We start from the raw sequence: 18,825 nt of genomic DNA on the forward strand, positions 1-18,825 counted from the left end.
TACGGCTATTTACTCCAATAACAGTTGGACCTTTCAACACAACGTGAGAGTTAATACGGGTACCGGCCCCAATCTCAACACCTGGGCCAATATATGTCCATGGCCCTACTTCAACATACTCACCAATGCAGGCTCCTGACTCTATGATTGCCGTGAAGTGAACCTTCGCAGTTGCATGAATATCGGCCTTTACCGCGTTAACAGCTTCAGAATCAGTGACTGAGAGTGTGTCGCTCAATATTTTATATCCTTTCTTGCACACGTAACTTCCGCAGAGCGTACAATATTACCATTAACCACCTCTTCACAGGCAAATTTACAGATAATTCATTTCAATGCTAACCTCCTTGAGCGAAGAATAAGTGGATCTCTAGGAACAACAGGCGCACGAAAACGCACCTTATCTGCTCCGACAAAATAGTATTTTGTGCCACCATCCGTTTTACGAACGTGATAACCAAGGATACTTGCTGCCTAGGCCATCGCTTCAATAATAATCAATACCCCGGGCATTACCTGATGCGGTGGGAAGTGGCCATTAAAGTGAGGCTCATTACTGGGTAACGTGAGTTCGACGCTTCAATTTTGGCTACAGCCTTTGATTTTAATGACTTGAGGCATAGTGATGTTTTTTGAAAAGTGTCCACTGGCTCCTTCTGAGCCTTTCTCAGTCAATAAAGTACTCAAATCACCATTTTCTATAACATGAATATGTAAAAAAAACTGAAGCCTATGTAGCTCAACGGATTATCTCGTCTAACTCACGTTGGATACATTCTTGAGACACTCAATAGTGCCATTCTCAATATCAGCATTAAGAACCAAATCCACCAGTATAAAAGGATAACGGTGGAGAAGGCTCTCCTTAATTACCTCAATTATTCTCATTAGCCATAAACTATAATCATCGTTGTAACAGAAAAAGGCTAGTTAATCAGCCTTTTTATAAACCGTATAAATCTCTTACCAGATAGTAACAGAGGATATAAGCTGAGTTTCAGCATCGCTATTTTTCCAACTGTTTCACACGTCTGGCCAGATCATCCAGCTGCCTGAAGCGGACAACATTTTTGCGCCACTCACGACTCTCCATAAAACCAGTACCTGATGAGTATGAACCAGGCTTGGTGATAGAGCGTGTAATCATGGCCATGCCACTGATAACCGTACCATCAGCAATAGTCAGGTGTCCGGCCAACCCGGCAGCTCCGGCAATAGTACAATTTTTGCCAATCTTTGTACTTCCGGAAATACCTACACAAGCCGCAATGCCGGTATTTTCACCAATGATCACATTGTGAGCAATCTGAATCAGGTTATCCAGTCGAACACCATCATGTACTTCCGTATTACCCAATGCGCCACGATCGATACAGGTATTGTTACCAATTTCAACATCACAACCAATAACAACGCCACCTATCTGGGCAATTTTATGCCAGCGTCCATCCGAATGGGCATTGCCAAAACCATCACCACCGATCACTGCGCCTGTGTGGATAATCGTCCGGTCACCAATGGTGACACCGTGACAAACTGTGACATTACGATGAAGGTGTACACCAGTACCCAAAGTAGAGTCGCGCCCAACCACTGTGCCAGCATCAACACGCACACCAGAGGCAATGTGTACACCAGCTTCAATGACTACATTGGCAGCAATAGCAGCAGACTGGTCAACAACCGCTGAGTCATCAACAACAGCACTGGGATGAATACCTACACCCCATCCTCTGTCATGATCAAACAGAGAAGAGAGCCTTGCATAACCCAAGTAAGGGTTATCAATAATCAATGCATTCCCTGAGAACCCAAGCGCCGCATCATGACTAAGAATCACTGCCCCAGCTTGCGTGATTTGCAAATATTTTGCATAAGCCCGATTTGCAAGAAAGCTTAACTCATGCTGCTGGGCATCTTGAAGCGTATTAAGCCCTGAAACCTGCTTATCAGCATCACCTTGAATTTGAGCTCCACACTTTTCAGCCAGCTCTGATAAAGTATAAAAATCATCCATGCTCATTACTTCATCTGGTTTAGGCTTTCGATGACCTTGCTGGTGATATCAATACCATGGCTGGCATAGATAGCCATTTGACGATCAACGACCAAGTCAAGCTCCAATTCTGTAACCACACTGTCGATAACAGTCTGCAGTTTTGGACGCAGTTTTTCACGCTCCGCATTATTAGCCTCAGCTCTTTCAGCCTGGTATTGACGCCCATTCAACTGCCAGTCTTCATACTTACGCTGAAGTTCAAGCTGACGGACTTTCAACTGCTCTGAGCTCATGGTTGGACCATCCTTCTTCAGTTTTTCCTGCATGCCCAGAACATCTGTTTCCAACTTTTGCAAGGCCTGAAGCTGAGGTTTAAATTTACTCTCGGATGTCCTTGCGTACTGCTTGCCTACATTGGACTCACTTAACACCATAGAGGTATCCAGCACGCCAATTTTGCTGCCTGTAGACGCAGCATTGGCAAAAGGTGCCAGCATAATCAGGGCCAAAATAGCCAGTCTGATCGATTTCAAAATCAGTCTCCTGAAAAATTATCAACATCCGTAGCCAGCCTGACAAAGCTTAATCATTTAGAGGGAAACTACGATAAGATAGTGGTAAAGGGGACATTATAAAGAAAAGGTGCCTAATAGCACCTTTTAATTATAGTGAGTTAGACGCTTACATTTTGGCTACAGACCTTGGATTTTAAGGGCTTGAGGCATAGCGATGTTTTTTGAAACGCTACCAATGGCTACTCCGTAGCCATTGGCAACCAATTAAAGTACTCAAATCACTCTTTCCCTGTAACATGAATACGCACAAAAAGGCTGAAGCCTATGCCCACAAGGGATTATCTCGTCGAACTCACGTTAATTACGTAAAACGCCACCTGCAAAGATGGCTGTTCAGTACTTGGTTAGAACGTGGTACCCAATGAGAACTGAAACGTCTGAGTCTCATCCTTACCTTTAGCATTCAGCGCTTTGGCCAAGCTGAAAGTCAGTGGGCCAAGTGGGGTAATCCAAGTCAACCCAACACCAGCACTGTACCGTAGTTCGCTCAGATCCGGTTTAGAACAGTCTTTCACAAGATCCGGGCTACTACAGGTCGTGTCAAAAACGTTGCCGTAATCAAAGAAAACGCTGGTTCGCAATGAGCGCTGATCTTTGACAAATGGCAGAGGGAATAAAACTTCTACCGTTCCCTCAACCAGAACATCCCCACCCATACTGTTGAAGTCATCAGTATTAGCCCTTTGTGCAGCTTTCGGCCCAAGAGAGTTATCTTTGTAACCCCTGACAGAACCAAAACCACCTGCATAGAAGTTCTCAAAGAACGGTATTTCATAGGTACTACCATAAGCTCCGCCATAACCAAGGCTGGTAGCAAAACGTGCTGTCAAACTATGGGTAATAGGCTGAAAGTACTGCCCTCTATACATCAGCTTGCAAAACGTGGTAGTCGAGCCAGGAATAGCTGTTGACAGTGATAAGCTCTGGGAATAACCAGCTGTTGGCAAAAGCCCTCGGTTCAACTCGGATTGCGACCAACTAAACGATGCTTTTATATTAGTAAACTTGGTACCATCTTCTGTCAGGTAGTCCACAATTACCTGTGGAGTACCATCCCCTGTGGTAATTTCCGTTCCATCCACGCCAAGACTGAAATTAATGGATTGCGTCTCAGACAACGGATAGCCAAACCGGATATTGCCACCAAATGTATTCGCAGCATAACTTGAGATATCCGAGTCACTGTAGTCATAGGTGCGATAATAAACATCAAAACCACGTGAAACTCCATCAATGGTGTAATAAGGATCCATAAAGCTGAAATTATAGAGCTGACTTACATCACTCTTATTCAGCCCTACAGTAACTTTGTTACCACTCCCCAAGAAATTACTCTGGCTGACAGAACCACCAAACAGCAGACCGTCTGATTGAGAATAACCAACACTGGCTGTCACACTGCCAGAAGGCTGCTCTTCAACAGTGTAATTGACATCAATCTGGTCACTGGTTCCCGGCACAGGAGACGTTTCAACATTCACTTCCTTAAAGTAACCCAGTCTCTCCAGACGCACTTTGGACTGTTCAATCTTCTGGGTGTTTGCAGAAGCACCTTCCATTTGACGTATTTCACGACGCAATACCTCATCATCAGTTTTGGTATTACCGGAAAAATTAATGCGCCGTACATAAGCCCTTCGACTAGGATCAACAAAGAAGGTCAGCTCGACTGTTTTGTTGTCATGATCCGGTTTTGGAATACCGGTAACATTCGCAAAGGTATAACCTTCGTTACCAAGGCTACGGCTCAGAATCTCTTCTGTCGTAGTAATCATCTTCCTAGAGAAGACCTGTTCTGACTGAACAAGCAGAAGCTTTCTAGCCTCTTCTTCTGGAATAATCAGATCACCAGCAAGCTTAACGTCACTGACCGTGTACTTATCACCATCATCTACATTGACTGTGATGTAAACACTCTGTTTATTAGGGCTGATAGACACTTGGGTAGATGTAATATTAAAATTGATATAGCCCCGATCTAGGTACCAAGATCTCAAACGCTCTAGGTCACCAGACAGTTTTTCACGGGAATATTTATCCGCAGAACTGAAGAACTGGTACCACTCGGTTTGCTGCAACTCAAAAAGACCGATCAGCTCATCTTTAGAGAATGCGGTATTACCCACAACATTGACGTGTTGAATCGTAGCAACTTTGCCTTCCTTAACATTAATGCGAAGCTTAACCCGATTTCGTGGCTGCGCTTCTACATCAGCAGTAATTCTGGCACCATATCGACCCTGAGCAACATACTGCCTCTCAAGTTCAAAGCGAATCGCTTCAAGTGTTGCCTGCTGAAAAATCTCACCTTCAGCAAGGCCAGAACGCTCCAAGCCAATCATCAAGTCTTCAACCTTAATGGCCTTATTCCCTTTTATCTCAATAGCACTGATGGAGGGTCTTTCGACAACCACAACTACAAGCACACCTCCCTCCCGGGCCATGCGAATATCATCAAAGTAACCGGTTTTATAGATGGCTCTGGCGGCTCCGGCTATATCCGGTGATTGAATTTCGTCACCAACCTCAACAGGCAGAGCATTAAAGACTGTCCCGGCTGAAACCCGCTGAAGGCCATCAATCCGGATGTCTGAAACAATGAAGGCTTGGGTACCACCAGACGCAATGGCTAAAGAGCCAATCAGCAGAGACAACAATGATCGCTTCATGGAATCCGTTCTTATCCGTGTTCATTTCGCATTAACGTGAAAAACATTTTACTTCACCGTTTTTCATGGTTTGCAGATAGCTCAGAGCGCAAAATGCCTTTCTTTCATCTTGGCATCTGACGGTGAGACTAATACAGCACTTACCACAGGAAGATTATTGGACTTCTCTTTGAAAAAGTCATTTAAAGAGTCTGCTCAAGTCGTTGTACATAGCCAACATCATTACTCCGACAACCAGAGTCACCCCAATTTTTAAACCAAGTGTTTGGATCTTCTCTGACAGAGGCTTGCCTCTGACCATTTCCACTAGGTAAAAAAGCAGGTGGCCACCATCCAGTACAGGGACGGGCAGAAGGTTCAACACTCCGAGGCTGACACTCAACATCGCCAGAAAATAAAGGAAATTTTCCAGCCCAGACTCAAGCGACGCGCCAGCTACTTTAGCAATGGTTATCGGGCCACTCAAGTTTTTAACAGACACCAGCCCAACAACCATTTTCCAGAGGGACTCCAGAGTCATGGAAGTTAGAGACCATGTTGCCTGTACACCTTTGACAACTGCCTCAATAGGACCATATTGTAGATGACGTATCATCGCTTCCGGCCAAGCAACCTGCATGGCACCTGCACCAATATAGCCGGTAGTCATACCTTCTGCTGACCGACTTCCTGGAGTCAGCTGTATATTCTCAGTATTTCCATCCCGTTCAATCAAAAGCTGCAGAGTCTTTCCGTAATTATCACGTATAATCTCTACAAAATGCATCCAGTCAACGATGTCTTCGCTATCGACAACCAGCACCCTGTCCCCGTATTTCATCCCATCCCTTGTAGCGGCTCCCTCAGGTGACAGCTGACCAATGACTGCCGGAATTTCTGGAGAATAAGGAATAATACCCAGTGAGCGTATTGGATTTGGCTGTTCTTCACTCACCAGCCAGTCAACTACCTGAATATTTTTGTCTCTAACCGCACCCTCTGTGACCTCGCCAAGTTCGCCAGAACGAACAGAGAAAGAAAGACTTCTGGACTCACCAAGATACGCCAGCAACTCCATGTTTACCGCCTGCCAGCCAGTGGTCTCAACCCCATTGACAGCAACGATTTCATCTCCTGTCAGAAGACCAGCTACCGCCGCAGGTGATTCTGGGACAACTTCACCCACCTGTGGCATCAGAGTGCTAACACCCACCATATACATAAGACAAAGAGCGAAGATCGCAAACAAAAAGTTCGCGGCCGGCCCAGCTGCCACAATTGCGATTCGGGAAAGCACAGGCTTGCTATTGAAAGAGAGGTGCTCTTCACCACTTGGAACAGGACCTTCCCTCTCATCCAGCATTTTGACGTAACCGCCTAGGGGGACGACTGCAACCGTGTATTCAGTCCCATGACGATCAGTTCTACTCCAGAGCGACTTACCAAAGCCCACAGAGAACCGAAGCACCTTAACGCCACAGCGCCTAGCCACCCAGAAGTGACCAAACTCGTGAATACTAACCAGTATCCCAAGGGTCACCGCAAAGGCAAATATGGTTTGCGCTGAATCAAGAAGTGATTCAAAAATCATGCAACCCCCTGCATTTGAGAAACCTGTTTTTGTGCCAGATAACGCGCTTCTTTATCAGCTTCCAGTACTTGTTCAAGATCACCCACATTCATAACAGGCAATGTCTGCAACGTCGCATCAATCACTTCAGGGATGCGATCAAAACGCAACTTGTGATCAAGAAACGCGTCAACTGCAATTTCATTAGCCGCACTCAGCATGACTGCAGCTGTACCACCACTGAGAACGGCCTCCTGGGCCAGTTGCAGACAACGATAGCGCAACATATCTGGCGCATAAAAGTCCAGCCTGCCAATATCAGTCAGTGATAGCGTAGGGACACCGGACATCATCCTATTTGGCCATGCTAGGGCATGGGCAATAGGTGTTCTCATATCCGGATTTCCCATCTGCGCTAATACAGAGCCATCCTCATAGTCGACCATCGAATGGATAATGCTCTGTGGATGAATAACCACTTCTACCTGATCAGGTCTTGCACCAAATAACCAGCAAGCCTCAATCAACTCAAGCCCCTTATTCATCATGGTTGCTGAGTCTACAGAGATCTTACGGCCCATACTCCAGTTAGGATGGGCGCAGGCCTGCTCAGGTGTAACATGAGCAAAGCTTTCTACAGGGTACTGCCGAAACGGCCCGCCAGAAGCAGTCAGCAGTATTCTTCTAACCCCTACCCGCTCAAGACCAAACTTATGTTCATAAGGTAGACACTGAAAAATAGCATTATGTTCACTATCAATTGGTAACAGGATTGATCCTGAAGCTTTTACTGCATCCATGAATAAGGCACCGGTCATCACCAGTGTTTCCTTATTAGCCAGCAGAATTTTCTTGCCTGCACGAACGGCAGCCATTGTCGGCGTCAGTCCAGCAGCACCAACAATTGCAGCCATGACAACATCAACATCATTATCAGCTGCAACCTGAGCCATAGCGGCCACACCAGATTCAACCGACACACTCAACCATTCTGCCTTAAGATTAGCCCGAAGAACCTCCGCAGCCTGCTCATCAGCCATCACGATATACTTAGGCCGAAATTGGCGAGCCTGCTCCAACATAATATCCGTATTGCTACCAGCAATCAGGGAGTGCACACGATACTGCTCAGAATTACGAGCTATAACATCCAGCGTGCTTTTCCCAATAGATCCAGTAGAACCCAGCACACAAACCTGCTGAGTGGATGATCTAATCATGATCTATACACCACTGATTATCATGACGTATAGGGTAAATACCGGAATCGCTGCAGTCAGACTGTCAATCCGGTCAAGAACCCCACCATGGCCTGGTAGCAGGTTACCACTGTCCTTAAGGCCCATTTCCCTTTTCATTACACTCTCCCATAAGTCCCCTAGAACGGAAACAAGAACCGTCAAAATGGTCAGCAGCAAAAGCGATGCCCCCTGAAAGAAACTAACACTGCCAAACAGGGCCACAAGACTGGAAATAAACATGGCAAGTAAAACGCCACCAACAACTCCTTCGAGCGTTTTTTTAGGACTAACTCTCTCAATAAGCTTGATCTTACCAAAGCGCTTTCCAGCAAAATAGGCACCACAGTCTGCAGACCACACCATCACCAATAGTGACACAATCAACCAAGCAGAGTCATTCATCTGCTTAAGCATATAAAGAGCAAACCAAGCCGGCACCAGAGTCAACAAGCCCATAACAAGCCTGAGCAGCTTACCTTGTAATATTCGGCCACTGGCCTGATACTGTTTGACCATAACAAGTGCCGCAAGCCACCAGACTACAGCCACACCGAGCATTAGGAAGGGAGGCAAAAATATGGAAAGACTACAGAGAATACCAACAACAGCTGTGTAAACCAGACGTATAGCAGTCTGCTCAAAACCAGAGAGCTTCGCCCATTCCCAAGCCGCAAGCATAATAATCGCAGCAATAAAAAAGCCGAAGCTGAGTAAAGGCAAAAGTAATACTCCAGCAAGCGCCAATGGCGCTAATACCAGAGCAGTTATAATTCTTTGTTTCAGCACGTAGTTTCAGCCTCCACCTGCTCGCCTGTTTTACCAAATCGTCGTTGCCGACTGGCGTAGCTCAGCAGGGCATGCTGAAGTTCATTACGGCCAAAATCAGGCCATAATGTTTCGGTAAAATAGAATTCACTATACGCACACTGCCACAACAGAAAATTACTAATTCGCTGCTCACCACTGGTTCGAATCAGGAGATCCACCGCTGGCAAACCTGAAGTACTGAGATGCCGTTCAATGGCTGACTCATCAATATCCTCAGAACTCAGTTCACCACGAGCGACCTTTTCTGCCAGCTGACGTGTAGCAGAAGCGATGTCCCACATACCACCATAGTTGGCTGCGATCACTAAAGTTACCGAATAGTCTTCTGAAGTTTGTTCCTCAACCTCATGAATGTGCTTCTGGATATCAGAACTAAACTTGGTGACATCACCAATTACCTTCAAACGGATACGGTTCTTCTTCAGCCGTAGGGCTTCTCTTCTGAGAACATTCAGGAACAGGCCCATAAGCCCATTCACTTCGACAACAGGCCGATTCCAGTTCTCACTACTGAAGACAAACAGTGTCAGTACTTCAACACCATAGTCAGCACAGGCCTCAACGACTTCACGAACCCGCTGAACACCAGCTCGATGACCAGCAAGCCCTGGTAAATGCTTACGCTTGGCCCAGCGGTTATTACCATCAAGAATAATAGCCACATGGCGCGGCAACCTCTCTGATGGAACTACCTCAATACCGCCTTTTCCCTGTAACGATGTATTGGCCATGAATAAAGACGATCTGAAAATTGGCAGGTAATACGCTTTTAGATAAAGAACGTTTAACAGTAGAACCTTGCAGTAGCCTGCAATAAAAAGCAAGCCCCAGCAAAATATCAATCGACTACTGCCCTTGTTATTTTGCCTGTTATCACAAACATAGTGCCGTAAAACTATTACCGGACTGCACCGTTCAGAACTCAACGACGCCATTTTTATAAAGCGCAGTTCAAGGCTATCATCAGATCGCCATGAGGTCATTGTCTTTGGTCGATAGATTTTTATCCACCTCAGCGATAAAGTAATCAGTCAGCTTCTGAACATCGTCCTGTGCACGACGCTCCTCATCTTCACCAATCATTTTTTCCTTTTCCAACTCTTTAATGTCAGCCAGCGCATCACGACGAATATTGCGAATAGCAATACGCGCATTCTCTGCATCCTGACGAGCCTGACGCGTATACCCTCTACGAGTCTCTTCAGTCAGTGGTGGCAGCGGGATACGAATTACTTCGCCTGCAGTAGATGGATTCAGTCCAAGATCTGATTTAAGGATAGCTTTTTCAATATCTGGAACGACCTGTCTTTCCCAAACACGAACAACAAGCGTACGACCATCCTCAACAGAGATATTAGCCATCTGGCTCAGCGGCGTTTCTGACCCATAATAGGAAACCTTGATACCATCCAAAAGGCTGGGATGAGCACGACCTGTACGAATCTTGTTGAAGGCAACCGTCAAGGATTCAATGGTTTTGCCCATACGCTCTTTGGCATAATCTTTAATTTCATTGATCATCATTAACCACCGTTTACCAGTGTTCCTTCATCACCACCAACCACCAGATTCAACAACGCGCCGGATTTGTTCATATTAAACACCCGCACTGGCATCTGCTGATCACGCACCAGACAAATTGCCGTTAAATCCATAACGCCAAGCTTACGCTCTAAGACATCATCATAGGTCAGCTGATCAAATTTGACTGCATCAGAATGCTTAACCGGATCCTTATCGTACACACCGTCTACCTTGGTAGCCTTCAGTACAGCATCAGCACCAACCTCGATACCACGCAGGCAGGCTGCAGAATCTGTCGTAAAAAACGGATTCCCGGTTCCAGCAGAAAAAATCACAACATCACCAGAGTTAAGATACCTCATAGCCCGACGATGATCATAATGTTCAACAACACCACTAATGGGTATGGCTGACATAACCCTAGTGTTTATGTTTGAACGTTCAAGGGCATCACGCATGGCCATGGCGTTCATGACAGTTGCCAACATACCCATATGGTCACCGGTAACCCGGTCAAGGCCTGCAGCACTCAGTGCAGCGCCACGAAAGAGGTTTCCGCCACCAATGACGATACCAACCTGCACACCGATCCCTACCAACTGACCAATCTCTAGAGCCATTCGATCCAGCACCCTAGGATCAATACCAAACTCACCCTCACCCTGAAGGGCTTCACCACTGAGTTTAAGCAATACACGTTTGTATTTCGGTTGACTATCACTTGCCGGCATGTTCAGTTTCCGAGTCTGGTGGGCTAAATTACACTCAACCCGCAAATGCGCTACCACCTAGAAATTAGCTACCATCTGGAAATCAGCTAGATAGCCGCATTAAATGAGTCATCTGACTACAAACCAGCGAGTTGAAGTGCCCTGACAGCTAACTCCTTTCCTCAGGACTTTCCCATGGGGAAAAACCGGAAATCAACCATCAGTTTCAGATAGACATAAAAAGGCCAACCCTAAGGCTGGCACAGGAGCTCGCCCAAGAGCAGTCACCCTACTCCCTGACAAGCTCCAGATATTACAGCCCTGCTTGGGCGCGAACTTCAGCAGCTGAGCCCTCTGCATTCTTCTCGATACCTTCGCCAACTTCAAAACGAGCGAAGCTTATGACAGTGGCGCTGGCTTTCTTGGCCAGAGCACCAATGGTGGTATCATGATCCTTAACAAAAGGCTGCTCAACCAAGCTGCTTTCTGCCAAGAACTTACCGATACGACCTTCAATCATCTTCTCGATGATATTGGCTGGCTTGCCAGACTGCTCAGCCTGAGCCCTGAAGATTTCTTCCTCTTTTTCTACCAGATCAGCAGGCATGTCTTCTTTGTTAACCACCTGAGGGTTAACTGCAGCAACGTGCATGGCAATCTCACGAGCTAGTTCGGTATCACCGCCTTCCAGCTTTGTCAGTACCGCGATACGATTGTTGCTGTGGACGTAAGAACCAACCACACCACCTTCAACAATTACAATACGACGAACACTGATGTTTTCACCAACCTTCTGCACCAGAGTCAGACGAGCTTCTTCCAGCTCACCTTCCATCAGAACAGCAACGTCCGCTTCTTTACGGTCAAAGGCCGCATCTACAATCTCTTCAACGTAACCTAGGAAGTTGTCATCACGGGCAACGAAGTCAGTTTCGCTGTTTACTTCAACCAGAACACCGAAGCTGGCATCATCAGCCACTTTTACAGCAACAATACCTTCAGCAGCGGTACGGCCTGCTTTTTTGGCAGCTTTGGCCTGACCAGACTTACGCATTTCTTCAATAGCGGCTTCGATATCGCCATGAGCTTCAACCAGTGCTTTTTTGCACTCCATCATGCCAAGACCAGTACGCTCACGCAGTTCTTTAACCAATGCTGCACTTATAGCTTCCATGGTTGACTCCTCTCAATTTTACAGTCTTACTCCACCGTATCAACAGCAGGTGGAAAAGAAAATAGTTAACTGCACATCGGAAAAAAAGGGGGCAAAGCCCCCTTCTACTACAAACAGTCACTTCTGCATTTCACTGGCAAGCTTCAATAGGAACTTACCTGAACCATCCTGCCCATATGCTGTCTGGAGTCTGATCTTTAAAAGCCTTAAGCTTCTTCAGAACCTTCCGCTTTTTCAGCCTTTGGAACTTCCTCAGCAGTCTTTTGATCTTCTTCTACTTCTACGAACTCGTCTTCAGCACCAGCATTCGCGCGTGCACGACCTTCCATAATCACACTGGCAGCAGCCTTCAGGTACAGCTGAATCGCACGAATAGCATCATCGTTACCAGGAATGATGTAATCTACACCTTCAGGGCTTGAGTTGGTATCAACGATACCAATGACAGGAATGCCCAGCTTGTTGGCTTCCTGAATAGCAATACGCTCATGCTCAACATCAACAACAAACAGCGCGTCTGGCAGGCTGCCCATATCCTTGATACCACCTAGGCTGCGATCCAATTTTTCCAGATCACGGCTGCGCATCAGCGCTTCTTTTTTGGTCAGCTTTTCAAAAGTACCGTCATCACGCTGGCTTTCCAAGTCACGCAGGCGCTTGATAGACTGACGAATGGTCTTGTAGTTGGTCAGCATACCACCCAACCAGCGGTGATCAACGTAAGGCATGCAACAACTACGGGCTTCTTCACGAATAATCTTGCCAGCAGCGCGCTTGGTACCAACGAACAGAACCTTGTTCTTACCTTCAGCCAGCTTACCGATAAACTGCAGTGCGCCATTGAAAGCAGGTAGAGTGTGTTCAAGGTTAATGATATGAATCTTGTTGCGCGCACCGAAGATGAACTTATTCATCTTTGGGTTCCAGTAACGGGTCTGGTGGCCAAAATGTACGCCAGCCTTGAGCATGTCCCGCATAGTGACTTGAGCCATGGTAATCTCCTGATTCAGGGTTATGCCTCCACACACCCCATGCATTCGACCAAGCTCTTTTCAAGATGGTCTCCTCAAGAGAAACTCGTTAAGAAAAGCAGGCACCCAGAATGATGTGCCGGTGTATGTGAGATCTATTTTTCAAAATTGAGTTAAATGGGATTTAGCCACGGAAAATCCTGAGACAATCTGAGCTACCATCATTATCATCCCGCAAGCGAGCTGATCCTTATACCATAATCCAGACAGTTTTCGAAACTTTTTGTTAATCTCAAAAAAGCGTCAAAAGTTAGGTCCAGACAAACAGCAACCGCCAAAACAGCACGTGACGTCCTACTTCCCAAGTACCTAGAAATTGAAGTTTTTTTGAGTTACTAGGAGCTACAAGTTTACTGATGCACTACAGCACTCCGTACACATGTACTACTAAATAGATATTCATACGCAATGTTTGACTTTATTTAAAGACCATGAAAGTTTTAAATCCCTTACTTCCAAATGATTACAGAGTAAAACAGTGTACGTAAACGTGAGTTCGACGCTTCAATTTTGGCTGCAGGCCTTGGATCTTAATGGCTTGAAGCATCGTTTGTTTTTAAAAAGTTCTTAATGGCTCCTTTGTAGCTTTTGCCAGCCAAAAAAGCATTCAAATCACTCTTTTCCTGTAACATGAATATGTACACAAATGATGAAGCCTATGTAGCGCATGGGATTATCTCGTTGAACTAACGTTACCTAACGCAACATACTTTGCTTAATCTGGAGGCTATCGACGTGTCAGTTTGGCGTTATTCTCGGTTTCCCATAGTTTGGTCATATGGTCGTATTACTGAAACCCTTGACAATAAGGGAACGTTTTACTTTGCTGAAAAGCAAGAACAATCAAACATCTCGTATGGAAGTGTTTTATAATCGACATAACAAACACTCGACTAATGTCTACTTGGCACCGTTCGTGTGTGAACATAAACTTGCTATGCCAGCGTAAAAAAGTGTCCGGAAAATCCTTGCCGTATTACTATTTTAAATGCCAATGAATAACGCGCTGTTCGACTTTTCTTACTTCCCAGAAAAGCCAAACAAACCCTGATTTCCATGGGATTTAGACAATATGACCATATGTCCAAACTATGAAAACCCGCGAGTATCACCAAACTACACGCCAATAGCCGGCAGATTAAGCGTAATTATGGTTCACTAACGTGCACAGTTGCGCTGTGACACTTGGGGAGTCAGGGATTTTAAATTCCCATGGGCTCTAAAAAAGCCATACATTTCGTATACCCAGTAGTTGAGAATTAAAGTTGCTCACCACGCGCCTGAGCATTCTTGCATTGCGTATTGAGTATTGAGTATTGAGTATTGAGTATTGAGTATTGAGTATTGAGTATTGAGTATTGAGTATTGAGTATTGAGTATTGAGTATTGAGTATTGAGTATTGAGTATTGAGTATTGAGTATTGAGTATTGAGTATTGAGTATTGAGTATTGAGTATTGAGTATTGAGTATTGAGTATTGAGTATTGAGTATTGAGTATTGAGTATTGAGTATTGAGTATTGAGTATTGAGATGATGATAAACCACTCGCTCAAATTGAGGAAGAGGAAAAAAATAACACAATACTCACTCTAATTCAGAACTATATTCTTTCCTGATTACCATCTTACCTAATCCTACTTCGCGTCTAAACTTCCGACACTGCTTTTCCTAGAAGCAGAAGGTACATCATGGCCAAGAACAAAATTCAGTTTCAGAAAGGCATGAGCCTTGTGGAGTTCTCTCAGTAATATGGCTAGGAACAACAATGCCGTGCTCAGTTTTTCAAATGCCAGTGGCCGTATGAATTCGAATGCCCTCTGTGTTGTTGTCGGTAGTATTGCATCCTAAAAGCCCGTGAGCTATCACAGTGCAATCGCTGTCGTCACCAGACATAATTGACCAGTGGCACCATTTTGGAAACTAGCAAACTGCTATGTACCACTTGGTTTCTATCCATGTTTTTAATGACTCAGACCAAGAATGGAATATAGGCCCTAGAACTCTCGAGACAGCTGAAAATCTCTTATAATGCTGTTTGGTGCTTGAAGCACAAGATTATGCAAGAAATGAAAGAACGTGATGACAGCCGTCCTCTACAGGGACATGTTCAGAGAGATGATTCCTATTGTGGTGGTGAAAAACATGTAGCCAAACGTGGAAGAGGTTCTGAACACAAACACCATTTGTTGCCGCCGTGCAAACCAACGAAGAAAACTACCCGCTGTATATGCGTTTCAGCATGGTCGCCAGTTCCCGACAAAAGGAGCTGGAACTCTGGGCGCAACAGCATCTCGGTGATCATACCTGCGGTGTTATCAGTGATGGCCCTGTGCATTCACAGGAATAGCCGACGCAGGACACCAACATACAGCAGTGGTGACAGCCGGTGGTCACGAATCGATGCCTAATGAGTTGTTTACGTGGGTCAACACCATGGTCTGGAACGTCAAAAATTATCTGAAAGGCAGTTACCACAATATTAAATTAATCCTAAGATAGGCCAAGATACCTTGCTTAATATTGCTATCGATTCAACCGGAACTTTAATTTGAAATCAATGATAGCGGGGCTTGGCTACATGGCTGCGCGAACTTGCCTCATGGCAGCAGGGCTCCTTAAGCTGAATGATGGGCAGTGGTAATCAGGTATTCTTTTTCCACAGTCAATCACCCAACGAAATAAACACACCAAAAACCAGAGTTTAAGCAATGAACAGAATTACTGTAGCATTACTATTCCTTCTATTCTCTATTACCATTCCATCTAGCAATAATGCAGAAGCAAGACAGCCAGAGCAGGCTAATTCAACTAGACCTGAGCACTTTGGTTATTATCCTTCAACTCCTGAAGCTAACCATCCTTTTCAGGGAAAGCAATGGTACCAGCCACCTCATCCATACAATCAGGAACCTTTCAGACAGCCAGCACCTGTAATCAATGTTACTCCTCAAGGTAGAGAAGATGTTAGTATCAATTTGTCCAACAAATCTAAAATGGAACAAAAATATATAGAATCCTTCTATAAGAGAGGAGAAAAAGACGGTGACATCCTTCGATCAACTATAGACATTCTTAGAGATAATATTGAAGAATTGAACCAGCTGGCATCAGACCTTCAAATAATGTCAGACAGCCGTTCATTTCAAGTCGTAGCAGTCAGAGATTTTCTGGTTAGAGTAGAAGCTTATAGAAAAAAGAGCGACAACTTCCGTATTGATATCCAAACACTGGAATATTTACCAACACTCCGACCTGATATCACTGTTGACAAAGAAAGCATGATTGATATGCAACCCATAATGAAACACTACCAGTCAATTGTTCAAGCCATTACAAGAAAAGCAGAATCTCTACATTTCACAGTAACACTTCCGGACGACACAACTCGTAGATTGACTATCGCTGAAGTCGATGCATTTTTAAACGAGTGGCCTATTTATTCCTATGAAAAAATAGAAAGAATGACAAAAGAAATCACTGCCATGAGAATAATGCCAACTCGCGATAGACGAGTCATTGATACAAGCATCAATAACTTCACTTTCCGAGCAATACATTCATTCATTGAAACCTTTGGAACATCACAAAGGTACAGAACTAGCGTTGATATTGCAGGCGCTCAACGCGCTAAAGAAATGCTGCTGGACGCATTTTGGGCAAGATCCTACCTTCGTGCTGTATACGGTATAAAAATAGGCAGCATCCCTGTTGAGTATGATAAGCGGGTATTCAACCTAGACTATTACCTAAGTGACATGCAGGTGCCGACAGCTCAAGCAGTTTATGATGTTAATGACCTAACACAATATGCAAATATGGCTACAGAAGCTTTTGGCACTGTGAAAAGCACTGCCAGTAGAGGATGGAACTCCATCAATGCTTTGGTGGCATGGGCATCAGGAAAGATCAACGAAATGGATACAAAATACTTCATAATTGGGCTTCTACAGAGAGATCTTAATGAGGAAATAACTCTAAGCCGGCCTGGCGGGCTAAAAAGAGTCAGAGATGACTACAAGCATTACTATCTTTCAACCGATATGTCGCGATCCGTTTTTGAGGATAAAGCCAATAAAACATTTGGTGATCAAAGTGATGATGATAACATAGAAAGCGATGTAGGCATGGTAGATGCTGATACATTAAAGGGTTCACTTGCCCAATCCGTAGGCATTCTAAGAAACCAAGAAAATCGTCTTGAAAGAGCCAGAAAGCTACAAAAGGAAGTTGACATAATGACTAGAAACAGCCTTTTTAGCAAAAAAAGAAAGAGCAGAGAGTTATTCAATTAGAAAATCTTCAGCTCAAGCCAATAGATAGTCACAGACTCCAGAGTAATTTACTATCGGTGTCCATGGCAATTATTTGATAGAAATCAAAGACTCATGTTTTAATGATGATTATTAACACTCGTTTTGCACTTCCAACTCTAGTGCCATTGTTATTCTTAGCTGCATCCTCCCAGGCTTTTAAAAAGAGCTCCACTTCTTCTTGTTCTTCTTGCAATATCGCCAATTACTGCTTACAGCGATCAGCTCCATTTCCTATACCCAGTTGGTCTTGTCCCGGGCAAACAATCCCGGCCTACAAGAGCCGCAACTTCAGGTCAGAAGTGCTGAGATGCTCTAGGGCAAGCCACACCCACGTTCGCCGGCCTTACTCATTTGATGAAGAATCATGGCTGGATCTGAAAAACATGAACCGACTCGAAGCTGCCGAACTTCTTCGCCAGCAGCCCGCTCCCAGCTGGTCTGGAAAAGTTCAGTACCAGACCAGCCTACACTGGGAATGGGAGGATTGCCGCATGGTGACAGATCGTCTCCTCTGTGGAACTTATGAGGTTTGCGAAGAGAAAACTGTAATTACCGATTCTGGCGAAAGAAAAAATGTTGAGGAGTGTCATGATGAAGCAAAAAGCTGCTATTCCGACGTTACTGTTAGTGATAGTCAACACTGCGGCTATGGACAACTTGATTTTGATGTAGAGTTCCACAAGAAAGATGCGTCTCAGTGGAACCACAACAATCAACATTATATTGATCGCCTTGCCAATGGTTACGACCTCTTGCCTAGTGAAGAGGAAACTATCACTGTAAGCAACCTTAAAAGCAGCTGGGGGGAATCTCAATCCACTCAACTGACGCCAACTATTTTTATCGAAGACCCCCATAATGAATACAAATACACCAATTTTTTACAAAACCAGCAACCTGACAGCCTTACATGTCGCTTTAATGGTTATGACAAAGTCAATTTTACAGTAGACACCGAGAAACGAATAGCATCCAGCTCTCCCAATGGTTTTTCACTGCCAACCACCTTTGACAACGAATCTCTTGAGCCACTTATATGGCAACCTGCCCACGGGGAAAAAGGAAGAATAGAGCAAAAAGCATTTCCATTGAGCATGAGAGCACAGGATTACTCTTCAGCGGCTATTAACGAGGTTTCAGGGGATGTTACCGCGAAAATCAAGAGTATAATTATCAAAGTGCAGCTCTACGAACCTACAATATTTGGAGAG

At 44.9% G+C, this 18,825-nt stretch overlaps 1 protein-coding gene across 1 annotated transcript; it reads right to left on the reverse strand.

Annotated features, from left to right (window-relative positions):
- Positions 1 to 11,408: 11,408 nt before the first annotated feature.
- LOC311328231 (elongation factor Ts-like) lies at positions 11,409 to 12,149 on the reverse strand (the record flags this gene model as incomplete). Its single annotated transcript, XM_084462229.1, has 1 exon — positions 11,409 to 12,149. One exon carries the CDS (start codon positions 12,147 to 12,149, stop codon positions 11,409 to 11,411), a length of 741 nt encoding a protein of 246 aa, XP_084318355.1.
- Positions 12,150 to 18,825: the final 6,676 nt, after the last annotated feature.

This window comes from Borostomias antarcticus, assembly GCF_949987555.1.
Source record: "Borostomias antarcticus genome assembly, contig: scaffold_173, whole genome shotgun sequence".
NCBI classification, from domain to species: Eukaryota; Metazoa; Chordata; class Actinopteri; order Stomiiformes; family Stomiidae; genus Borostomias; species Borostomias antarcticus.